This window comes from Schizosaccharomyces osmophilus, chromosome 2, assembly GCF_027921745.1.
Source record: "Schizosaccharomyces osmophilus chromosome 2, complete sequence".
Taxonomy (NCBI): Eukaryota; Fungi; Ascomycota; class Schizosaccharomycetes; order Schizosaccharomycetales; family Schizosaccharomycetaceae; genus Schizosaccharomyces; species Schizosaccharomyces osmophilus.
The window spans coordinates 2,259,482-2,283,450 of record NC_079239.1 but is presented as its reverse complement, the minus strand read 5'-3'; the positions used below and the strand labels follow the sequence as shown (position 1 = coordinate 2,283,450).

At 38.4% G+C, this 23,969-nt stretch overlaps 13 protein-coding genes and 1 non-coding gene across 14 annotated transcripts; 9 read left to right on the top strand and 5 right to left on the bottom strand.

The window, feature by feature from the left end:
* Window positions 1-1,427: 1,427 nt before the first annotated feature.
* Window positions 1,428-2,468, top strand: SOMG_03539 (SOCG_00647-like, conserved protein; the record flags this gene model as incomplete). The annotated part of the gene is made up of 1 exon (XM_056182329.1): window positions 1,428-2,468. One exon carries the CDS (start codon window positions 1,428-1,430, stop codon window positions 2,466-2,468), a length of 1,041 nt encoding a protein of 346 aa, XP_056037877.1.
* Window positions 2,469-3,857: 1,389 nt separating this feature from the next.
* Window positions 3,858-5,321, top strand: SOMG_03538 (uncharacterized protein; the record flags this gene model as incomplete). The annotated part of the gene is made up of 1 exon (XM_056182328.1): window positions 3,858-5,321. One exon carries the CDS (start codon window positions 3,858-3,860, stop codon window positions 5,319-5,321), a length of 1,464 nt encoding a protein of 487 aa, XP_056037874.1.
* A 1,594-nt stretch (window positions 5,322-6,915) lies between these two features.
* Window positions 6,916-8,682, top strand: SOMG_03537 (protein with a role in clearing aggregate protein; the record flags this gene model as incomplete). Its single annotated transcript, XM_056182327.1, has 1 exon — window positions 6,916-8,682. The coding sequence occupies one exon, from the start codon at window positions 6,916-6,918 to the stop codon at window positions 8,680-8,682; it is 1,767 nt and encodes a 588-aa protein (XP_056037924.1).
* Window positions 8,683-9,246: 564 nt separating this feature from the next.
* rpl22 (60S ribosomal protein L22) lies at window positions 9,247-9,708 on the top strand (the record flags this gene model as incomplete). Its single annotated transcript, XM_056182326.1, has 3 exons — window positions 9,247-9,252; window positions 9,299-9,550; window positions 9,610-9,708. 3 exons carry the CDS (start codon window positions 9,247-9,249, stop codon window positions 9,706-9,708), a joined length of 357 nt encoding a protein of 118 aa, XP_056037923.1.
* Window positions 9,709-10,105: 397 nt separating this feature from the next.
* ofd2 (histone H2A dioxygenase Ofd2) lies at window positions 10,106-10,789 on the bottom strand (the record flags this gene model as incomplete). The annotated part of the gene is made up of 1 exon (XM_056182325.1): window positions 10,106-10,789. One exon carries the CDS (start codon window positions 10,787-10,789, stop codon window positions 10,106-10,108), a length of 684 nt encoding a protein of 227 aa, XP_056037785.1.
* Window positions 10,790-11,852: 1,063 nt separating this feature from the next.
* gpi12 (pig-L, N-acetylglucosaminylphosphatidyl inositoldeacetylase) lies at window positions 11,853-12,793 on the top strand (the record flags this gene model as incomplete). Its single annotated transcript, XM_056183872.1, has 4 exons — window positions 11,853-12,063; window positions 12,117-12,307; window positions 12,369-12,436; window positions 12,511-12,793. 4 exons carry the CDS (start codon window positions 11,853-11,855, stop codon window positions 12,791-12,793), a joined length of 753 nt encoding a protein of 250 aa, XP_056037724.1.
* A 281-nt stretch (window positions 12,794-13,074) lies between these two features.
* snr79 lies at window positions 13,075-13,151 on the bottom strand. Its single transcript, XR_008803703.1, has one exon. It is a non-coding gene; the product is annotated as a small nucleolar RNA snR79 (predicted) (small nucleolar RNA).
* A 291-nt stretch (window positions 13,152-13,442) lies between these two features.
* bet3 (TRAPP I, II and III complex Rab GEF subunit Bet3) lies at window positions 13,443-14,198 on the top strand (the record flags this gene model as incomplete). The annotated part of the gene is made up of 4 exons (XM_056182324.1): window positions 13,443-13,493; window positions 13,544-13,638; window positions 13,686-13,971; window positions 14,079-14,198. The coding sequence occupies 4 exons, from the start codon at window positions 13,443-13,445 to the stop codon at window positions 14,196-14,198; spliced, it is 552 nt and encodes a 183-aa protein (XP_056037921.1).
* A 690-nt stretch (window positions 14,199-14,888) lies between these two features.
* Window positions 14,889-15,671, top strand: mrpl9 (mitochondrial ribosomal protein subunit L3; the record flags this gene model as incomplete). The annotated part of the gene is made up of 1 exon (XM_056182323.1): window positions 14,889-15,671. One exon carries the CDS (start codon window positions 14,889-14,891, stop codon window positions 15,669-15,671), a length of 783 nt encoding a protein of 260 aa, XP_056037800.1.
* A 129-nt stretch (window positions 15,672-15,800) lies between these two features.
* On the bottom strand, window positions 15,801-17,043 carry rna15 (RNA-binding protein Rna15; the record flags this gene model as incomplete). The annotated part of the gene is made up of 2 exons (XM_056182322.1): window positions 15,801-16,966; window positions 17,019-17,043. 2 exons carry the CDS (start codon window positions 17,041-17,043, stop codon window positions 15,801-15,803), a joined length of 1,191 nt encoding a protein of 396 aa, XP_056037925.1.
* A 588-nt stretch (window positions 17,044-17,631) lies between these two features.
* Window positions 17,632-18,112, bottom strand: rpp101 (ribosomal protein P1 Rpp101; the record flags this gene model as incomplete). The annotated part of the gene is made up of 2 exons (XM_056182321.1): window positions 17,632-17,883; window positions 18,044-18,112. 2 exons carry the CDS (start codon window positions 18,110-18,112, stop codon window positions 17,632-17,634), a joined length of 321 nt encoding a protein of 106 aa, XP_056037797.1.
* A 325-nt stretch (window positions 18,113-18,437) lies between these two features.
* Window positions 18,438-19,544, top strand: rad51 (RecA family recombinase Rad51/Rhp51; the record flags this gene model as incomplete). The annotated part of the gene is made up of 1 exon (XM_056182320.1): window positions 18,438-19,544. One exon carries the CDS (start codon window positions 18,438-18,440, stop codon window positions 19,542-19,544), a length of 1,107 nt encoding a protein of 368 aa, XP_056037793.1.
* A 753-nt stretch (window positions 19,545-20,297) lies between these two features.
* Window positions 20,298-20,975, top strand: SOMG_03529 (Rab GTPase binding; the record flags this gene model as incomplete). Its single annotated transcript, XM_056182319.1, has 1 exon — window positions 20,298-20,975. The coding sequence occupies one exon, from the start codon at window positions 20,298-20,300 to the stop codon at window positions 20,973-20,975; it is 678 nt and encodes a 225-aa protein (XP_056037775.1).
* A 142-nt stretch (window positions 20,976-21,117) lies between these two features.
* Window positions 21,118-23,715, bottom strand: cdc5 (Prp19 complex subunit Cdc5; the record flags this gene model as incomplete). Its single annotated transcript, XM_056182318.1, has 5 exons — window positions 21,118-22,768; window positions 22,821-23,269; window positions 23,392-23,511; window positions 23,639-23,658; window positions 23,703-23,715. 5 exons carry the CDS (start codon window positions 23,713-23,715, stop codon window positions 21,118-21,120), a joined length of 2,253 nt encoding a protein of 750 aa, XP_056038640.1.
* Window positions 23,716-23,969: the final 254 nt, after the last annotated feature.

Sequence of the window (23,969 nt, the reverse complement as noted above, 5' to 3'; positions counted from 1 at the left end):
TGTTGGACCATTTGAAGTTAAAAAGAAAGTTGCAGAACACAACTATACTTTAAATTTTCCTCGTGAAATACGAAGACGATACCCTGCATCATTTCATGTGTCTGAACTCGAACCATACAACGCAGACTCACATGCAAACAACTTCCTAGCAAACATAACTATCGACCGTATATTAGACGTCGACAACAACCAAAAGCCTTCGCTTTATTACTGTTTATACCACACGAAACTGTCAAACGACTACCTTCGTTCAGTCACTTGGATCCCCACTCATATTGTTCAACAGAAAGCAGATGCAAAACTCGTTGAATTTAACCACAGCGCTTCATCTCAATAGAACCGCAAGGAAAACAAGACCTTTCAATTCAAGGAAGTGAAAGCGTCTTAAGAGGGGAGGTGTCATAACCGGTATACGATATTACTAATATCTTGATACAATAAATGTATTGTATTATCAAATACGTTATTACAAAACTAAATTTTCATTTTTGCCATTAAAAATTTTATAAATCTAGAACTAAAGTTATATAGAAGCTGACTAATCCTAGAAAGATATATATACCTCTAATGGAAAGCTCAAATCTTCAGATTGGAAGATTTGACTGATCTAGCTAAATAAAATTGTTCATACAACTTACTTAGTGAATCAGATCCCTGGAAGCTGTTACTATTCTTCTATAGTACAAAAGTATCCAATTTAAAAGTCAAAGATACAATTTTATGAATTGTTATTACTTACATCTTTTCCACTGAATACTTATTCTCATAACAAGTGAGATTCGTCCTGTGACAGATAATGTCAAGGCCGGATATTGTAATATAATTATACAAAAGAACTCTTATTACAAGATGTAAACAAAGGAAGTTTTCAACAAAGAAACTTTATCAGAAGGAACAATGATATCGACTTTAGAAGATATATTTCTAAAAGTTGGAAGTACAAACTTTCAGAGTGGAAGATTCGATTGATCTGGCTAAATTATTTTCCTTGTCGTTTATTTAGCTACTCAAGTCACTGGATCCTGAAAATACTTACAGTATAAACTAAGTAGAGCCCAACTTTTACAAATACAACTTTTTACAACCCTTAAATCATACACGCAGCATTATAATAACACAGCGTAAAAATCCAGCTGTGACACTAATATACTTATAGGCGTGAGGGTGATTCCGCATGTACCTCGAAAATGCTCGAAAGGCATCCCTATTTTATATTTACACAATTCGCTATACTGCACAGTTTATCTATCGACAAAGAATACTCTTTGCATTGAAATTAGTATATTAGTTGTTACTTCGAGGCTGTTACTTCGAGGCTGTGCATATAAACAAATACTCGCGTTTTCCAATTCAGCTATTCGCAAACACTTTTATACTTTTCATATTCCCGCAGATTTTTGTTTTTCTTCCTTATACTACAAAGAAGTATGTATCTAACGCGTGAAGGATTGCCTGAAGGATGGGTTGCACAATGGGATTCACAGTACAAATGCTACTTTTACGTGAATGAAAAGTCTCAAAACCCTACACCTCAATGGGAGAGTCCTGTTCCAGGATTTAATCTTCCTCCCCCTTCTTCTTCTTCTTCTTCTCCAAATGAAACCACGGGTGGAGAGCGTGGTATATTTGACAAACTTCGACCAAATCATCACAGCCAGCCATCGCATTCTCATAATAGCAACCAGCATTCATCTTCTGGAATGTTTTCAAATCCTCTGGTTGACAAGGTGGGCGGTTTCCTTGGGGGTGGTTTGGCTGCACAGGCTTTAGAAAGTGTTATGAAACACCATCATAAGGATCAACGCCCTCAGCAGGGTGCTTACCCCGCTGCCGTTGGTACTGGCGGCGGCACGAGCACTTTATCCAACACGGAAAGACCCAATAACTCCTTTTATGAGAGACCTAGCTCGAACTTTGAAAGCTCTGCTGGCTATCAGGAAGGGTTTGGAGGTGAGGGTCACCATAAACATCACAAGCACAATTACGACAATTTTGGTAACTTGGAGGGATCTGGAGGAATTGGTGGTCCCGGTGGATCATTTGGTTCTGGACTTCCAAACGAAGGTTCAAATGGTTTTCAAGAAAGATTTAACGGTCATGGTCGCCATGGATATCATGGTGGATTCGGCGCTTCCGAAGGTATGAGCGGATTCGACGATCCTAATAGATTCGATAATTATGGAAACGACGCGGGACGTTTTGATGGTCCTGGAAAATTCAGCGGTAATGAAAACAACATGGGACACTTTGGCGGTTCTGGAGGATTCAATCGCTATAGTAATGATGCGGGGTTTTCCAATAGTTCCGGCGGATTCAATCGTTATTGGAACGACATGGGGCGGCCTGGTGAATTCAATGAGTTTGGAAATGGTATGGAACGTCCTGGCGGTTTCAATGGGTATGGAAATGATACGGGGCGTTTCGATGGTCCTGGTGGTTTTGACGGAGGTCGTCGCTCTAATTGGTGATTTCGTTCAAATTCTACTTCATTGTATTCCTTGTTTCGAGAAACAGTCTCTTCCAACTTTCGTATTCCTCTAGGATCAAATGATGAGAAAATGTTTTTATACGGTCTATGTAAGTCAGCACGTTTTGGTTGTAAATAGGCTGAGTCGGGATTAACATTCACAGTCTACTTTTCGCAAAAAAAGAAAGCATGGTTTGTGCATCAGACACCTTCGTTGAATTATGATATGCCTAGTTTTCTTGGTTTATGGAAACCTCACATGGTCTTTTCAAGTTTATAAAGGTCGACCAGCTTGATGACTAAATTCGTTTGGAGACCTTTTCAATTCATCGATTCTTTGCTCTCGTGTTCTATTTGTGGTTGTGCTGTAATATTTTCTTTTCGATGCGATATTAAAACTTCCCTGTACATCAAGCGACTACGATTAATCGAGATTGCGCATAATGTACATCATTTCTTTGAGTAACTTGCTCACAACAATTATTTTGCTGAATTTTGAAGTGTATAGATATATGATCCTGCAGTGATTGATTACAACAATATAGACAAATTTTACTGTTGCTTCTTTCGCTAAACACTTGTCGCATCAAAATGTTTTACCAAGGAATAAAGTGAAACTAGGATAAAACTGTATATCATCTCAATCGTGGAAATGGGTGGTTATGTTAGTTACGAAGATCTATATAGAAATACCTCGTATATGCATTTATGAATCAAGATATGAAAACAAGCTGTTGAACTCAGTCAAAGATGAAAATAATAAGTAAACATATAACTAAGATATCTTAGAAAATTTTAAAAAGTAGCCATTCCCAACCTTTTTTATAGTAAACTCGATTGTTGACTGTGTCACAGGTTGAGTCTCACTTTTTATTAGTAAGTATTCAGTGGAAAAAAATATACAATTTAACAAGAATTGTACTAGAATTGGATACTTAGATAATACTAAGATGAAATAGTAATAGCTTCCAGGGATCTGATTCACTTAACAAAGTTGTAGGAACAATTTATTTAGCTAGATCAGTCAAATCTTCCAATCTGAAGAATTGCCAGGTAATTTGCGATTTTGTATAATTTGTAACAAATTCTTCGTCTAAAACTATTTTCTGTGTCTTCTTTCGACTCTCTGTCTAAACAGTTTCTTTGTTTACTCATTACATTCATGAATCCTTATTCTTATACAATAATAATATCACAGCATTAGTAATATCGTATATGGATTATGGCACATTCAAAATGATATTAGAGGTTTCTCTGACAAGCACCTGTACTTTATGTGACACCATAAATTCTTTACTTCCTCAATCTAAGTGCTGCTAATTTTCCGAATATATTGCTTAAATGTTTATTGTTGAGTTGTTCATATTCTGATTCCAAAAGTTAAATCAGGATGAGCACGGACACGGCGGTTTTATTTCTCACCGTCCTTGGAATATTGATTACTGGAATCATTATTGCCATCTTCGGAGTGAAATATATGTTATACGTGACAAGCTTGGATGCGTTTACCGGTTTTGCCGTTTCTTATAGTAGACCGCTTGAAATGAAGGATTCTTCTGATTGTTCAATTCTTCAAAAGAATATCTTCGCTAATGGTAGACCGATAGCATTGAAGGATTCTTCTGATTATTCAGTTCTTCAAAAGGAAATCCTCGCTAATCAGGATTCTAGTCATCCTTTCTGTGAATTTAATCCTTCCGAGTCTTTAAACCAATATGTATCCAGGTCCTATGTTTTGGACGCTGACGTCCCTTATTTATCCCGCAACTCCGTTTCTTTGGATGATAAATATACTGAGCCAAATTTTACTTTGTATCATCATGTCAGTGATCTCAACAAGGACGAAAGATTAAGTCTCGTTGATGTTCTCAATGATAATCGCCTCTTGAACAAAGATGGCAACTTCTCTGTTAAGCAAGTCTTAAAAGATTACGTTTCGCTTTACAGGCGTATACGATCGTATGTCAAAGGCCAAGTACCAAGAATTGTCTCATTGAAGTTCTACTTGGAAAAGAAAAGTTTTACTGTCCAAAACGACCAGGCTACGGTGCATTTACAAAAGCTTGAAAAACCGTTCAGAAATGTTGACCTTGGAAATATTAGTAACACCAAGCGCTTGGAGTCTTCGCTTCTTGTGGTGTCGATATTTGTTGGCTGTTTTGCAGTTTGGATGAACGTTTGGCATCAGACGTCAAATCCCTTATACTTTCACATCACCCTCTGGTTTTTTATGTACAATGTGAATGCATTTATGAGATACCCATTTAGCTTACTTTTGGAATACTGGCTTAACAGAAATGACTTAGTTTCTTCTTTATTAATTACTTTAAGCATTTTCTTCCAAATATTTGGCAAAGCCTTCGAACGTTCATTTTACTTAGCTTTACCCTTCTACGTACAGCAAGTACCAGAAGTCGCGTTTGTGAAAATTAAATTCATACTCGCTTATGTTTTATGTGAAAGAGTACTTCCAATACTCTTGACATATTTAGTTTTTATAACTAAAAGCTCACCTAGTGTCAAAAGGATTTGCTACTGTGTGCAATTTTTTGGTTGGCATTTTATCAATATTTATTGGGTTCTTGCAGGGACATTAGAAGGATGTATTAACATAATTGGGAGATGCCATTCTACAAAGCAATCATTTCCTTCTTTTTATGCAGTTTTTTTGATATCCGAAGTTGTTGAAACTATATTGACAAACAAAATATCTTCGGCTAATTATCAGTTGCTCCGTTATTGTATAAATTCTCTGAGGTTTCTTTGCTTTTCGTACACCTTTCAGATTTTCAATTGGCACAATCTAGTAGATGGCATTCTTGCGTTGGTCATACAGGCAAAGAGACTTATTTGAATAAAGTCTTGTGAAATATCTAATTCTAATTTACTTGCTACCAAATATAATAAAAGCCACAATGGGTATTTTACTTCATAAGCAACAGATCATGCTATATTTTCTAATCCGAAAATGATTCTCTTTTCCAAATATTTACTGTAGTAGAAGAAATGCTTAGGAAACAAGCTGAGAGTTTGTTTTAAGTAATTGATGTTCATTTCGCTGTCCTTGCTTTGTTACTTTAGGGGTAACGTTACATTTCTTTATTTGTTTCAAAAATACAAAGCCAAGGAAGGATATAAGGTATATGCAAAAACAGCTAATTACTATCAAGAATAAGCTTTCAATAATAAAAGTTGTACCATAATTCGTAATTGCTCGTTGCGAACTTTCTTTTTGCTTTGTGCATTCATCTGCTATGGGTATCGACTAAATGATTCTCTCCGTGAATAGATTAGAATTTTTCTTTCTATTCAAGCAAATTTGTACTGTGATACTTGTTTGTAGAGTTGTAGAAATGTTGATTGCGGACGGAATTAATTCGTAAAAAGTGGTACTAGATGTATTTTTCGTAGCTCCCAAGTATGTTTAGAAAACCCATCATTTGAATACTTAATAAATTTTTATTTTAAATCGACAAATGAGCCGTTGTAATTCCTGATGCAATTACTTTACACTCATGTAGTAATATTTGACAAGATGCAATTTACAGCGGAAGTCCAGTAGGAAAACGAACACTATTTATTATGGATATTTCCCTTATTAAGAGAAAAGCAAGTGCTCATCTATTCTTAGTTTTGGTATCCTTTCGATTTCATGTAAACAAACAAAAGGACCGTTGTAGATTCTTATATTATATATATCGTTCCAGCACAACGACGTAGAGCTTTTTTAGTCGACAAAACCCAGCGATTTCTTATTTAAAATTTTAAAATATTTTTGTTTTTACCTACAAAGAAATACAAAAAAGTAAATAAACAAACTTGAAATTTGTATTTGCCACGGCATTCTAGCTAAGGTCGGGCATCCAAAATCCGTACCCGAGTGTTTAGTCGGATCGGGGTTTTAGGTGACGTCAAGATACCCATGGTATTATCGTAAACAAGAAAAACCTGCCTTTTGCCAAACTCATTGTTGCAGGGTTTGTTGTGCAAAATCGCAATTTGCAACATTTTGAAGTGAAATCGCATCGGAAACTATTTGCGTTTTCATACTCTTGAAAAACTATTCAGGATTGACAGCTTAGTTGCTACGCTTTGAGAAAGTTAAAAAAAAAAGAGGACTTTGATAACTACTCAAGGCTACTTAAAGTAAAGCTAGTAGAAAAATAGTTGATTAGAGCTTTTCCTTTTCATTTCTGGAAAATCAAAGAGGTTAAAAACTTAATCTCCTTGTACATCCTCCTAAATGAGCATACTTGTTGAACACTTTTATGCTTTTCATATTTAGCAAATTTTGACGAATTTTTTGGATCCCTTCATTATATCTTTTGCGTTTTACTATCTGGAACCTAATCTTAACTTGTAGAAAAGAATTTTATATCTGGATTTCATCGTGTCTTTTAATTATCGAAAAAACCTTTCTCTTGTACTACTTTGATTGATTGACAAAAATGTTCAATATCAGCAAGCACCTTCGGCTCCCTTCTCTATACAGGAGCGATCCTGCAAAGCAGGATGCTCATTTCGATGAGAATGAATATGTCTCAGGTTTGCGCAAACTTATGCACGGGTTTGACTTGATGTTGAATGACGACGTGTCTGGAACGAAAGAAACATTTAATAGCGATACAGTTGAAAGCTGCATCGGTAAGGCCGGTAATGCTTTCTATCATGCCATTTTAGGACTTGAACCAACTGCTATTGAAGAAGCATGGAATTGTCTAAATACAGCAGAACAGCGAGCTGAAGCACGTCGCAAGTTTATGGAGATTCATGACCTTCGAGTAGGAAGCTACCCAGGTGGGTATGAGTACCAACTTTGTGTTTGTGATCTTTCTCTTATGCAATCCATCTTAGGTTTTGTTGCAGGGTCTTTGTTTGATAATGTAAAGTCTGCATATCACCTTCGTAAGACATTTCTTTCATTTACAAAAATGATGGAGCATGTTCGGGAAGTTCAGCAAAAGAAGGAAACTGGAGAAATTCAAGTAACGAATTCAAATGCTCAATTCATAGACGAGTTTATTGAATCTGGTATAAGTACCGGATATGGCGTATTAACATTCTTGATTTCTTTGTTATCTCCTTCCGTAATGAGAGTGCTTTCTTTTTTTTCCATGCATGGTGAGCGAAAGGACGCGGTACAATTGCTGTGGAAAGCCACCACCTATTCCAATATGCAAGGAGCCATTGCGTTGCTATGTCTTTATGCCTTTAACGCTTTGGTTCAGAGTTCTGCTAGTATTGTTCCATTGGATTATGCTGATGAATTGAGGCGTTGTCAAGACGGAATTGATAACGTACGGCAGAGGTATTCCAACGGAGCAATTTGGGCCGTTATGCAAGGAAAACTTCACTACTTGAGAGGCGATCCGGAAAAAGCACTAGAGTTAGAAAAGACTCGTGTCGATACCAGCATGGAACAAATCATTGCCATGAAGGGCTTTGATACTGCCATGCTTTTTGTCGGAATCCGGAAGTTTAAGGAAGCCGCTCAAGCAATTTTAGATTTAGAAGACTTGAATTCTTGGTCGCACTCATTTTATCGATTCTTTGCCGGTTGTTGTATGTTACAACACTCCAGGGAATTAAAGAACAATGGAGGTAATATAGAAGAGTCTGAAAATTATCTGGCAAAAGCGATTGAGTACCTGAAGCAATCACCGACTTTGGTTCAGAAGAAGAAGAGGAGAGTTCTACCTGTGGAGATGTACTTGGTTCGCAAAGTGCAAAAATGGGAAGATAGGGCTGCAAAACTAAAGGTTAATTTAGCTGATGCCATGGATATTCCTCCTTATATAGAGTTGATTTACATTTTCGTAACTTGGTGTTTGAATGATCCAGAGCATTTACTCATACTTCGGTCCGAGCTTGAGCGATGCCAGTGTACTGAAGACGATGGGGTTGCTCTCCAAGAGTTTTTGTTGGCTGTTGTTGAAAGACATCTAAAGAATTATGAATCATCTAGGGCTCGGCTAATCCGTGTCATGAATATGAATAAAGATTATCTTTCACAAGCTAATCGCGATTTTTGGATTCTTCCCAGTGCTCATTATGAGATGGCCGCACTTGAATGGGATATGCATGCTTTGGAAGCTGAACGAGAGGTAAAGCAACAATTGAAAAAGGCTCAAGAGTATCATAATTATGATTTGGAAGGAAGACTGTCCATGTTAACTCAAGCTGCCCTTCAGACAGTACAATCTGAAAAGCCGTAAAAGGATGGAAATTATGTGCAGAGGGAATACATTAGCTAACTCATGTATTGATAAAATCATGTGATGATTTCATCCTATCCATCCTAATTTATTTTGAGACTCACATAGAAAGACAAACTAAATTGTCAAAATTTATACAAAGTTAGTTTTCATATTGATTATTTGATGCTTTAATTAATTATTTTTTGTTACATTTTGTTTTCAAGTATCTCTACTTTGGCTCGCGATAAACGACCATCGCGATAAACGACCATTGTCGTTCTTTCTCTGTCAAGGCTACACAAAAGCGAGCATTGATGAAGCTTTTAACTCACTGATTCTTTATTTGACAGCCTCGAAGAATGAAACAAATTGAGATTATTCATAACTTATTGAAATATCATATTATATCAAGAGACTAAAAATAGGGTAATATGAAATGATTCGTTATTTTGAAAATCGAGTAGACAAATAGGGTAGGGCTACTTCTGTTACTGTGACTGGTTTTTCTTTTACACAAATTTGGAAACCGGGTTTTGCAGCATTCATCCTCCACCACCTCAACACTCGTAGGAAGAAGTCATCATGGTTGTAAGTTGCTTTGCTGGATGATGCCAGTAGGCTAACTTATACGTAGAAAAAAGCAGCAAAGGTTAGCAACAAGTACGTTATCGACGCTACTGCTGCCGTCAATGACAAGATCTTTGATATCTCCGCTTTCGAAAAGTACTTGATCGACCGCATCAAGGTCGATGGCAAGACTGGTAACTTGGGCTCTTCCGTCGTTGTTTCTCGTGAAGGCTCCAGCAAGGTTGCTGTCATTGCTCACATCGACTTCTCTGGTCGTTACTTGAAGTACTTGACCAAGAAGTTCTTGAAGAAGCACTCTGTAAGTCTTACTTATCTTTTAGCCTTATTTAGTCAAACATGTAGCTAATACGTTTATAGCTCCGTGACTGGCTTCGTGTCGTTTCCACCAAGAAGGGTGTCTACGAGTTGCGTTACTACAACGTCGTTGTCGGCAACGACGAAGAGGAACAGCAATAAATGTAGAGCTAGAGATGGCTCATTTTGTTTCATACAATCAAAAATGGAATAGCAATTCCTGGGTTAAACTATGGTTAATGAGTTGACATTTGTAAATTAATGAAGCACAGCTTTATATGCTTTCATCTTATATGCAAAGTAGTAGAAACCTGAGTGTAGATTGTTTGAATTGAAAACACAGACCGATTGAATGTACTGTAGAGGGAAGCTAATCGGCAATGTAAAAAGAAATGATACAGAATAGCTTTTGAAAAGAAACGAGTGAAGGAGAGCAGGATGGTGAATTAGAAAGTGAAAGGTGAATGAAAAGAAGAAATGCATAATATGAAAATATATAGGAGGAATGTTTTTTGAGGAGTGTATAGTAGCTAAAAGATGCAAAAGATAATTAGGGGAGCTACCCAAAGGTATGGTTTTCTACAATTCGTCTCATAGTAATGCTGAAACGTTGATTCCTTGGCATCCAAGTTTGTTTTGAGGATGCTGCTTCATCTTGGGAAGATAATGGAATCCAATCTCCTCCTCGAAATGGTATTTCATGGAGCCATTGGTATCTTGCTGGCCCATGCATGACAACCAAACTTCCCTTTTGTAGCCGTACATCGCATTTGAGTTTTTGAGATGGTAACGTAAACACCATAGTTATGTCTGAAAAGAAAGAGTAGATGGCGACACCATCGGCAAACATGTCCAAATCTTTGTGAGGGATAATCCCATCGCCTGGATTATAAACTTGGATGATGGAGGCTTCAGCAGGTTGATCCCTCCAAATGTCGGACAAAAACTCGGATGGTAAGTACTTGTTTAAGCGTTGAATTGGCTCTGGGAAAGGAACGTATAGGTGCAATTGTCTTCCAGAGTTGGTATCTGAAAACAGGCTTTCAGGTAAAACATTCGCAATTTGATTTTGTAGGTCCGGGGGAAGCCAATTTGGGTAGTAAGACAAGCCTGAAATAGATTCTATAGGGACTTGGGTCCATGAACTCACACTGTTGTGTATGGAGTCTTGATCAGCTTCTTGTAAAGCTCGATCAAACTCGTTTTCTTCATCGCATGAGTCATTAAACAGCTCGTCTTCCATGCTGCAAAAGAAAACACTCTAAAGAAATTCCTTTAGTATGTATCCGTACCCTTATAAATATTTTTGCCCTTGTTCTCTCCGCCCAAGTTGAATCAGCAAATGTGAATATGAAAAATTTAGTTTTTGAAGAATGATGTGACAATGAAGCTGTTCATTCCATGAAGGAGTAGTTGTAGTAAAAAAATTGAAAAAACAAACAAATCCTGCAAACAAGAATAATTTCTCTTTTTTTCTTTGCTTTTTAGTTGTTTAAGTTTGGAGAAGATGAATTTCAGCTTGTATCCATCAGCAAGGCTATAACTTGTAGTCAAGACGATTTTTTGTTTTGGAAAAGTAGGAATGAATCGATATTTTTACATTTAGAAGTCTCGAAACGGTTAGCAAAAACAACTAGTTATTTTTCGAATGAATGATATGTTCTATTTCTTTTCTTTTGACTCTTTTGACTTCAAAAGGATTGGTTTTGCTAATAGGAGACAGTAACTAAGTACATGGTAAATTTAGCAAACAAGCAAGACAAACAGAATAGCAAGATGTGTCTTTTCATCTTGCACTTCTTCTTCTAACAATGCCATAACATTTCTGCTTGAGAAAACTTGTATACGATTATGTTGGCTTTCGTTTACAATCACAGCAAGGAAACCAGCGTCGTTTTCAATGGGAAATAGGAGCAAAGAAACCGGCAGAGCATCCTTCTATGGATTTTTCTAATGTAAAGTCTGATTAAGTTCTTCAGTTGCTTCAAGCTTCGTCAGCTACAAAATTGTCAAAACGCAATGTACATCTACTGATCATTTGTGAAACCACACCATTTTTAAGCGATAAGATCAACGACAATTTTCTACTTTTCTATCCATATATATATATATATATAGATTTAAAATTTCCGCTTTAAAGAGTAAACACTTCTGGAGGTTTGGTGCCCATTACATACTGATATTACCAGAAACTTCCTGCCATAAACAAAACACACTATATAGGGCATTCTCAGACAGATATGATAATTTTACCCATACGGCCTCTGTAGTTGATTTAAGAAATAAAGACAAAAGACATTAACAAAATGATTTGGTTCTGGTTAACTTTGGCTGTCATAATTATGGGCATAGCTTCTGTAGTAGACTTTTCTACTGAAAGTAAAAGCAAGCTGCTTAAAGACCGTGTCCTAATCATATTTGCGCATCCTGATGATGAAAGCATGTTTTTTGGACCTACTCTGGAGTATCTAAGCCAGCATCAAAATGTGCAAGTGCATCTCTTATGCTTGTCCAACGGTAATTCGCACACTTCGCCCTGGCAAACACTATTTCTGACCTTTTTCTTTTAGGAAACGCTGATGGCCTTGGATATCTTCGACAAACCGAACTTGTTAATGCAGCTTCTCAATATCGAATCCCAAAAAGCAACATTCAGATTCTCTCTGACAAAAGGCTAAGCGATGGCATGTACGAACGATGGGATTCCATTGTGATTGCCAAACACATTCATAAGTACATAACGGAAAAGGACATCAAGTTGGTATGTTTCTCGCTAGATTATTTCTTGTTCAAATCCAAGTCCACTAACCTGTCCGTAATAGGCAATTACGTTTGACAAAGATGGTATTTCGGGACATCCAAATCACAAAGCTTGCTTTTACGGTGCTCTGTAAGTTAAGAAAAACAAGGAACACTCCTGCCTGTCTATGCACGTTTTCATTCAAACGCTAACTTAAGCATCAGAAATGCCTCCAAAATGGTTGCTGACATGCAGCTCTTCACTTTGAAGTCAGTGGGATTTTTTCAAAAATATTTGTACTGGCTCGATTGTTGTCGAATGGTTGTTGTTCAGTTTCTTTCTAGTAAACAGAAGCACATTACGATTGAAGCCAAAAGACAATCCATACAGACCATACGCAATGCCATGATTGAAGGCCACCGTAGCCAAATGGTATGGTTTCGTTATGGATGGATTTACTTGTCCCGTTACATGTTTTTAAACACTCTTGAACAAGTCGTATTTTGAGCTTATGAGGGAAACTCGATTTCCACACGACTCAAGACCATTCAAGGGTTTGCAATTAAGGGTATCTTTAATTGTTTCGTCAACACGTAGTTATAATGCCAACGAGTTCTAGTTATGATACCGCGAATAACGTATATAACACTACAATGAAATGCAAAGTTTTATACAACAAAATCTGTGTTATATTTCGAACTCTTCCTTCTATGGTCTATTTACTTCACTTGAAACTTGTTACTCTTGATGTCTATAAACCGTAGCACGAAAATGGCTATTCACTGTCTACTCAGATACCGTTGTAGTCTTTAAATTGTGCCTTCATCGATATATCTCCAGCAACGAAATCAATCATCAGCGTAGTCAATGAAAAGTACCATTTTCGCACCATGTTTGCAGATTCAAATTCCATCAGCTCTTTTCTTCCTCGACAAGAAGCATCTCATCCCGGTAGAAAAGTGCTCAAGGAATCAGAAAACCAACTCAGATCTTTAAGATGCATGCTTGGTAAAGATAAGTTAACACACAATAGCCAAAGTATTTATGAAACATTTTCGAATGGTCACAGATGTAGGGTAGGGTTCTTCATTCACCAGTAAAGCGTAGTTAACGACGACCAAATCGACAGAAAAGTGTAAACAAACCAGCAATTGCCATGTCAAAATCCAAAGTAGGAGAGGATGTTTATAAGAAAGTAGAAAAAGTGGTATGCGACTAGCGGACCATGGCTGCTTTGATGGAAACTAATTAAAACAGAATGCCGAACTATTCGTATTAACCTATGGCTCCATCGTCGCTCAGTTGTGTCGAGACATGAGCTATGAACATGTAAATGAGGAATTAGAAAAAATGTAAGGTTTGTTCCTTGCTATACTCGAAGACTAACATTGTTTACAAGGGGGTATAACATTGGAATTCGGCTCATTGAAGATTTCTTGGCTAGAACTGAATGGCAGCGTTGTGTAGACTTTCGGGAGACTGCCGAAACGGTAGCCAAGGTGGGCTTTAAAATGTTCTTGAACGTAACGCCCGTTGTAACAGACTGGTCGGAAGAGGACAAGACATTCACGCTCACTCTTGATGACAATCCATTGGGAGAATTTGTAGAATTGCCAGTCGAAGCTCGCTCGAAGTTATGGTACTCCAACATCTTGTGTGGAGTTATTCGTGGTACTCTTGAAATGGTAAGGGAATTTAAGTAGGTCTCTGTTGATAAAAAAAGCAGGTATCTTGTATCATTTATTTGCATTCTATATATACATATATATTTAAAAAAACTAACAAGGAAAAGGTTCAAATGGATGTTGACGCTTATTTCGTTCATGACATTTTACGGGGAGATGAGCACACGAATCTGAAGGTTCATCTGAAACAGATTCTGAAGGAAGAAATTCCTGCTGGAGATGATTAATCTTGATGGAATGATTTTTTTGTTGACGATTATGAACATTTGCTTGTCGGGTGGTACATTCTCTCGTTTCCTCTCTTCGAACTTTTCTGTCCCTATTTTTTTTTTACGACTGTCATTCTCCTTTCCATTCTACCTTCATGATGTTAATGATCGTACATAGTGAGTTACCAAGCAAATACCTCAAGTGTGATCTTGAATCTTGAACACAAGTATCTTACCCAAACCAAAATAAGTCTTGTTTACAATGGATCCTATGTCGACAACGTTTAATGCTGTCATTTACTTTTGTAAATCTTGTACTTTTATCTAGTTGATTTCTTTATTGAATCAATGTATACATCCAGAAAAGGAATTGAAGGACTGTCTGATCAGCATTTTCTACGTAGCTACTTTCTATGTTTCGCCATGACCCAAGAGTAGCCTCTTGTAGCGTTCGTGAAGCCAAGTATCTCTTCCTTCGTTTCCAAAAAACAAAAAACAAAAAACAAAAAACAAAAAAAAACCCATTCAACCTACGCATCCTTTTGTATTTTCATTCTCTATTCAATTTCTTCAAATTACAAGCTTAGTGAACTGTACCAAAGACGCTAACCAATTTACTGCACTCCAATGAATGTTATGAAAGCATCCCATTGAAGCAAAGGCAGTCGAAACTACCTTTTCTATCCATCTCGATTTCTTGAAGAAATCATGAATCTTGCATCCATTTTTCATCGCTCATGTTTGAGTTTTCGCCCGATACATTTGCGTGGGTATGCACAAAGCGCAACTGCAATCCCTAAACGAATAATACAAGATTCACCAGAAGCAGCACATGCAAGGCGCCACTTGCTCCCAAGGACGGGTGTGATTTTACTTAAGAAAGGAATGACTAGTGCATGGGACAATGAAACAGGAAAGTGGATCCCATTGACGATTTTACAATTTGATCGCGTCCAAGCTATGGCGAGCCGTACAAAGGAAAAGCACGGTTATTACGCTGTTCAAATGGGTGCGGGCATAAGAAAGCCTCACGCTCTTACAAAAGCTGATCAGGGTCAGTTCTTCGCTAGTGGTGTTTTCCCTAAGATGCATATTAAAGAATTTCAAGTTCGTGATGAATCAGGACTCATACCCTCGGGCACTGAATTGAATGCGGATTACTTTCAACCAAAACAATACGTTGATATTAAGGGAGTTACAAAAGGAAAAGGGTTTGCTGGTGTCATGAAACGATGGGGATTTGCAGGAGGAAACGCGTCTCACGGTGCTTCCTTGTCGCATCGTACTGCCGGTTCAACAGGTCAAAATACCACCCCGGGTCGTGTTCTCCCAGGCCGTAAAATGGCAGGCCATATGGGTCACAAAAGTTCAACAATTGAACATATTTTAGTCTGGGATGTAGACCCTGATCTTAATTGCATTCTAGTTCGAGGTGCTGTTCCTGGACCCAACAAGAGCCCTGTCTATGTTTACGATACGCGCAAAAGATAAGCCGTTGCTTCTCACTAGTAGTACTTGTCTTCATATTTTGTTTATATTTTTGTCCCTCAAAATCCATCAGAAACAACTCTAACCTTGAATGGCAGTCTAATTTTTCACTCTTTTCTCTTCCCCCCTAGCTCATTTTCCAGATACCGCCTTTCTAATTTCAATGATCTTTTCTTTTTGTTCCTGTGGTAATACACTTATTTGTTCATCTGTTAAAGCCATTAGTTGTGCTATTAAAGCGGCTTTAGTAGCTTCTTCATTTTGTGTAGCAGTAGCGTTACTCTGACTTGTAGTGTTTGATATTGGAATAGAAGGGCTTCGCGCAGCTACTGCGGGAGCTGATATAGACATAGGTCGTATACCGTTGCCAACTGCAGTGGGAGGGTGTGCACCAGTATTGGAGGGGAAAGCATACCCGCGCATAGGAGACAAAGGAACAGAGGCTGGCGTAGAGCCTCTTGAGGTTACAGCTGGTGCAGTTGGCATTCCAACGTATGGGCTGGGCTGTTTTGCATATGGTCCCATATATGAAGAATATGGTCTCGCAAAGGACTCTGATGATCGGGGAGGAATTGAACCATAAGGAGAGCCCGATGTAGGGGCCATTAGGGGACTAGCAAAACTGCGAGCCGCTATATCTGTTGAAGGCGGTTTAGCACTGGTGGGAGGTACTAGCAAATCGCCAATCGATGATTCAGGAATGTATTGTTTCATAACCATAGATTGAAACACGGCATAACTGAGCTGAGGGTTAGCAGCCAGCAACTGTTCTGCTTGAGCAGGGGCTTCTAAACATAAAGCCTTGACAGCAGACAGCATATAATCTAATTCATTAGGAGCTAATTGGGTTAACGTGCGATAAATATCTTCGTTGCCAAACACTCCCGTGGACTGAGATGGCGTTCCTCGAAAGTAATTCGGAGCTGGAGGGTAAGCAGAATAACCATAGTTTGGGTTAGCCGGTGGGTAAGAATTATAAGGAGGATTATAGCCATAGGAAGGCATAGAATAAGGCTGTGAGTATTGTCCATACGAAGGAGGTCCAACCAATTTGTCTAGTCGGCGAATTTGGTCTGCTGTAGGAAAGTCAACGCGTAATCGCCTCGTGCCTGCATCATAATTGTTTAGATTCCGGACTGCAGAAGCCGCAGTAGCAGTATCATGGTATTCGCAAAAACCATAGCCTTTGGGCTGCCCAGATTCTGGGTCAATGACAAGATGAAAAGACTTTACAGGGCCACTTTGTCTAAAGATGTCAGTGACCTGTTCTTCAGCCATCTCATAAGGAATATTACCCACTATAGATTCAAAAAAAGTTAGTTTAACCAAAACGAAGCTAATAAAACGTACCGTAAACCACACATGATGGATTCATGGTATGGGTGGTAGAGCGTAAGGATTCTGTCAGTGCTCAAGAGGAAATGTGAATGGATACAACCACAGTAACTATAGGATGAGCAATGTCTATGAAAATATTGAATGAATTGTATATTTTTAAATTATTAGCAACTAATCAAAAAAAGCTTGATTTGGAAATGACCTGGCAGTTAGCGAATAGCTAAATCTTTCACCATTAGTAGAAAAACAGACTAAAAATGCTACTTTAGAATTATTGATTATGTTATGTAAAAACAAGCTTAGAAAACTTGGAGGGCCGAGAATACTTCTTTTTCAAGCAACCATGCCATGTCTTAGAATGCCTTTCTCAATCAACTTTCATTACGCAAAAGATGGCAGATGCTTTAACATAGAAATGAACAAGACCTCACTCTTTCATTTGAACATTATGAAAATACATTAAATGACTTCACGGAACCACACTTCGCCTACTTGGTTACAAACCGCCGTCTACAAGGATGATCGAAACTACGACAAAATCATCTTCCTACACAGTGTAAAGTGAAGGTAATCAATTTAATTTTTTTAGAGAAAGAAGCTGGACTGGTAACATGACACACAATGTTTAGTCGAACAAACCGAAGCCCATATCTTCGTCTGATTCTTCTTCGGCCTTGGCCTCTTCCTTCTTCTCAGCAGCAGGAGCTTCACCAGCAGCAGGGGCAGGGGCAGCAACGGGAGCAGCACCGGCACCGGAACCAATGTTTAAGAGAAGTTCCTTAAGGTCCTTGCCTTCAAGAGCCTTAGCGAAAATGGTAGCCCAGATGGGTTCAACTTCGACATTGGCAGCCTTGGTCAAAGACAAGAGCTTGTCAGACTAGAGTAGACAGTTAGTATATTGCTGAACGAAATAATAAAAAAGACACAAATAGAAGCATATTTCCAAAAAAACGCGTAGAAACTACTTCAGCGAACATCACTCACTGACATCTCACACGCTTGTGTGCTTGCTAAATGTCACAAAGAAAGGCACTTACAGTGATTTCAATACCCTCGTCAGCCAAAATGAGAGCTGAATAACTAGTAGCAAGTTCAGAGGCAGACATTTTGACCAGTGCTGTTCTCTTGTTGTATGTGCAACGCGAGCGTTTCGTTCCGATCTAGTGTTTAGTTTCGACTCATGTGACTATCTTCTTTCATACCCTACCCTAACAATTCATTTGTAACAAAGCTCATAATAGTACGCTAATGAAGAAACGCGTAGACGCGTTTTAATAGTATGCACATTGGATTTTTTTGTCTAAAACCAATACCCTAAAGACGGGTTTCTTTGAAAGAACAGCTGGCGCAAGTGCCTTATTTCGACATTCTTTTGCTTAATTTTGCTATACCTTCATTTGAACTGAGTCGAAGTAACGAAATACTGAGAGAATGGGCGATACAGAGGTAGAAGTACGTCTCAATGAGCCGAATGATGCGAATGTAGGCAATGCTGCTCCTCCTGCTAACGGGGGTCCTGACTACAACGACGATGTAAACGTTGAAACCGAAGAAGAAGGAATTGCAGGACCCATGCCTCTTCAAATGCTTGAAGGAAACGGAATCACGTCTACTGATATTAAGAAAATCCATGACTCAGGCTACTATACGGTAGAATCGATTGCTTACACTCCCAAGCGACAATTGCTTTTGATCAAAGGTATTTCCGAAGCTAAGGCCGACAAACTGCTAGGTGAAGCTAGTAAGCTTGTTCCCATGGGATTTACGACAGCAACGGAATATCATATTCGAAGAAGCGAGTTAATCACTATTACAACGGGATCCAAGCAATTGGACACCCTCTTACAAGGTGGAGTTGAAACAGGTAGCATTACTGAATTATTCGGTGAATTTCGTACTGGTAAAAGTCAAATCTGTCATACTTTAGCCGTTACTTGCCAATTGCCAATTGATATGGGTGGTGGAGAAGGAAAGTGTTTGTATATCGATACGGAAGGTACATTTCGTCCTGTCCGCCTTTTGGCCGTTGCTGATCGATATGGATTGAATGGCGAAGAAGTCTTAGACAATGTTGCTTATGCTCGTGCATACAACGCCGATCACCAGCTTGAATTATTGCAGCAAGCAGCCAATATGATGTCAGAATCACGGTTTTCGATGCTCGTCGTGGATAGTTGTACTGCTTTGTATCGTACGGATTTTTCTGGCCGTGGTGAGTTGTCTGCTCGTCAAATGCACCTTGCTCGTTTTATGCGTACACTTCAACGATTAGCAGATGAGTTTGGGATTGCCGTTGTGATTACCAACCAAGTAGTGGCCCAAGTCGATGGCATCTCTTTCAACCCCGATCCCAAAAAGCCTATTGGTGGTAATATCCTTGCCCACTCGAGTACGACTCGTCTTTCCTTGCGGAAAGGACGTGGTGAGCAAAGAATATGTAAAATTTACGACAGTCCATGCCTTCCTGAAAGCGAAGCCATTTTTGCCATCAATTCAGACGGTGTTGGCGATCCCAAAGAAATTCTTGCTCCCATTTAAATGATAAATCTTCTATTGAAATATGTTATTTTCAAAACCGTTCTCCCTTTCTTAATTACATAGAACCAAGGACCGACAAAAATTTACCATTCCTGAACGCCTTCTGTGCTACGCTCTAATTATAAACTCTTGGCTAAATATGTTATGAACGAAGTCAGTTGGTATTGTATTTTTTAATTTGTTTGTATCTACATGAGATGAAAGAAACACAGTTAGGGTCTATGCTCGTTTTCTATTTATATCATTATGCTAATCCCTGTTTATACCAGGAAGTCATCTTCTAAGGTTTTATTATTTAATTTATTTACACAAAAAAAAAAAAAAAAAATTGGTTATGGAGGATATTTATGCAATCGGTCATTCTTTTCCGAGATGCGCGTCTCATAATTGAGCTGGTCTTTTTCAGCGTCATCTATCTATTCATTAATGTTTGTGAAGCTTCATGGCTTCCTGCTTGCTCTCTGCTAACAAAATATGTATAGTGATGAGTTGACTATAACCTTTGGATAGTTAGAAGCATGATATTCATTGTCTCTCTTTTTCTTAATCTGACATCTTAAATGAAATGATAGTTTAAAAAAGAATCTAAAATAACATACATAGAAATAGCAATTCTGCAAAAATTCAAGAGATTATTTCCATAGTAAGGATAATGATGTTTGGGTTAGTGTTCGTAAAACCAATTTCCCACTGCAGCTCAACTTTTGTACTTGTAAAGAAAGTCTCTAATAAAACCTCGAATCCAATCGAAAGATGACAGATTTTAATAAGCCTAATGTAGAAATTGAGCAAGATGAAGCGGAGAATTTGCTTCGTATGGATCCAGTTCAATCTAGTTTCGACGTTGAAACAAGACCTGTAGAACCTGATACGTTTGCTGGTGAATCGGTTGTTGAAACTAGATATACAGGCGGCGATACATTAGATGAACCTATTCGAGTTACTTTGCTTAACGAATTTCGAGCAATCGGCGAAAAACTAATTTACATCCTGTATCCCAAAAATGCCCAAGTGTTGAGAGATTGGGACTTATGGGGGCCTTTAATATTCTCTCTGGTTATATCTTTATGCCTTGCTCTTCCTGCATCAAGAGCAGATCGAGAATCTATTTTTACGGTTGTCTTTGCTCTCATTTGGTTTGGCGAGGCTATCTGTTCTTTAAACATCAAACTCTTGGGTGCTAACATTAGCATTTTCCAGTCTATTTGTATCCTTGGTTACTCTTCATTCCCCCTCGTAATCTCTTCAGCCGTTTGTTCTTTTCTCGATCAACTTTATATTCGCATACCTGTTAACGTAGCTATGTATGCGTGGGCTACTTTTGCTTCTCTAGGCGTATTGCAAAATTCCAACCTTGTCAATAAGAAGTTCTTGGCGGCTTATCCTCTCTTTTTATTTTACTTTTCCTTGTCTTGGATCATCTATTTATAAGCTGGATCCGACTAACCTTATCTCCTTCTCTCCTTTTATGGCTTCCACTAGTAATTTATGAATTTATATACGTTGATATGCATTATAATAGAATATATTCATCATGCTATCTAATGCGTGTCCATCATAGTTCTTGATTAATTTAATGACTTTGTACCCGCAATGCGTACTCTTGTTGAGCATAAGTATTAATCTGTGAAATAAAGCTCACTTCCCGTTCCAAAACTTCTAAGCGGTGAGGAGCATTTTCCGACTCCTGCTTCCAAAGCATTTCGTAACAAGAAAGGTTTCTTTTTTCCATCTCCAAAGCTTGATGTGCATGGGAAATTTTTGATAATAAAAAGCTAGATCTTTCCAACAATGTTTGTAAACGCTCTCCTACCACATTTTCTAATCTATTGCAGGAAATGGCATCTTGTGCAAGACTTTTATGGAGTATAAATGTATAGATTTTTTCGGCGCTTTGAACATCTTCGTCATCTTCTTCATAAACTACTAATCCAGGCAATAAATTGGATGTATTATGAATAGAGTCGTGAGCTTCCAAAAAGTCTTTATCAAACGCATTCTTTTCTAATTTGTCTTGCGCGAATTCCATTTCTTGTAATACCATTGCCTTACACTTGTTCAACTCAGAATTAGGCAACTCTTCAACCTTCTTTATCTTTTCTTTTATTTTCATGCTGCTGGTAGGATGGCTGATGCCATCAGATGCAGCAAGTGCAAACAATTCTTGAAACACAAGGCTTTCTGCAGAAGAGTCACTTTTGCATGCCCTTTTCCAAGAAGATGGTTGAATAATGTTGGGCCTAGGCAGACCTTTTTGTATGACCTGCGATTGGCGCTCTTGAGCTAATCGATCCATATGTGCCAAGTGTTCCTGAATACGACGTTCACGATCAGCGGCATCTTCCTCCATATTCTCCTCTGGTAATTCTTCTGTTTCATCAGCAAATCTAGGTTCTATTAATTCATAATCATCTCTAGGCTTTGGTAGTTTGGCAAGTAAACTCATTAATTCTTTTGCCCTTAATTTTTTAGCTTTTGTGTCAGCAATAGCCTGAGCATTTTGACTAGCTTTATTAATCGCAAATGTATCACGTGGTGTACGATAAGGAGTGGCCTGGCTGTAAGGTAACCCTTCAAGAGCTGTACCTGCAGCAGAACGTTCGGGTTTAGCACTGGAAAATCCGGTACCTCCAGAATCTAATGGAGTGTTTTCTTCTCCCAACAACGATGACTGTTCTCGGTTTTTCAATAACTGATTCCTCGCTTCAACTAAAAGTGCGTCTTCTTTTCCTTCTAAAGCACCACTACGGGGAGTACGTAATTGTGTGGATCGCTCGAGTTGAGAGTAATTACCAACCAATCCAGTACTGTGGCCTGCAGCTGTTGTCGTATCAGCCATGGAACGTGCACGGTCACCAGCGAATCCCAGTTTGACTACCTTATCCAGCTCATCCTCATTGACCTGTGGTGCCGGTAAATTTAATTTCCGTCTTTTACTCGTCTGCTCGGCTTCAGCTAAACGTCTCATTTTCTCATCATGAGCATCATTATTGGGTCGTTTTGCTTTTTCGGCAGGCTTTGGTCGCTCAAAATGTCCGCGATCATTTATGCTTTCTTTACTCTTCAGACCACGTTCCAAAAGTTTTTGATTTTCATTTTGCCTATCTCGTAAATTCTTACGGTCTTCTTCGGAAGTATCGTAGAACCCAATGGCAGGCTTTTTTTCGAATGGAATTGAAGCATTATAATCCATTTCGTTTTTCCTTCTTCGGTTGAGTTTAATGCTAGATTAAGGTTAGCTTAGTTACTTTCCAATAGCAATTGATAATTCCTTACTTTACACCAGCAGCCTTTAACTCACGACGCTTTTGCAATTGAGAAAGTCGTTTCGTAAGTTCCAATTGTTTTTCACGGTCCTTGCGCTTAGCCTTTTTTCCTTGTGTATTTGCAAGACGAGCACGAGCTTCACTCAACATTTCCTTTTCATCCTCATCCATATCAATGGCATCTGGTAGGGCCGGAAGGGTTTCTAAGTTGGGCTCAGCGTCTCCAAAGCGAAGCCGTGAATTAGGATCATTGACAGGAGGAGCAGCTTCCGCACCCTCACCAGTAGTAAGACCAAGCTCTTCATTTTCCCGAGCTTCCAAGTCATCTAAAAGTTTCTGATACCTTTCTAGGCACTGAGTAGCAGTACGGCCTACAATAGGAGCGATCGTCCGCCACTGCGTCGGCAACAGCTTGGCCAAATGTAGCAGCTTTTCATCTTCTTCACGGCTCCATTCTGTCTAAATTCATCGAAACGTTAGCAACTGCTTGTGTTTAAACTTCCAAGTCCCGCCTGCATAGGAATTCTCTACACATCCAAAAAGGCAGAGAGACGGAGAAGCTTAGATATAGAGCGAGTTACCTTTTTAATGCTAGGATCAATCCATTCGTACCAGCGGGCCTTGCATTGTTTGGGGGTTTTGCGAACCAGCAAAGAACTAATTCGAGCCCACTGGTTTTTTCCGTATTTACTGACCGCAGCCTAAAAACGTTAGCATAATTATAAAAGAACGAAAAATAAAAAAGATTTTTCGTACCTTTAAAATCTCATCCTGTTCACCAATTCGTTAGTATTACTTTCAGTAAATATATGCAATCTTTCTGTATACCTCTGTATTTTTCCAAGCACCTGACGCGTTAGCAAACAAATTATTAACCATTGAAGTCACCTACCTCCTTTAAACATCCTGAATATTTATACAAATGAGCAAAATGCAAAAATGAAATTGAGGTGTCTTGGTTGAATCCAACAATCGGAGCGTGTCCCGTGTAAATACAACACCGTATAGCCTTCAAAAAGAAAAGAAATAAAAAGCAATGTCTGTAAGAAAAGTTAAAAGAATCTACTCTTATTGCAACTGTAAGATTTGTGTCGTCTAACTTCTCTTGACCTCTTCCTGTGTTTAGGAAAGGTGTATTCAGAAATGTTATGTTAATTTG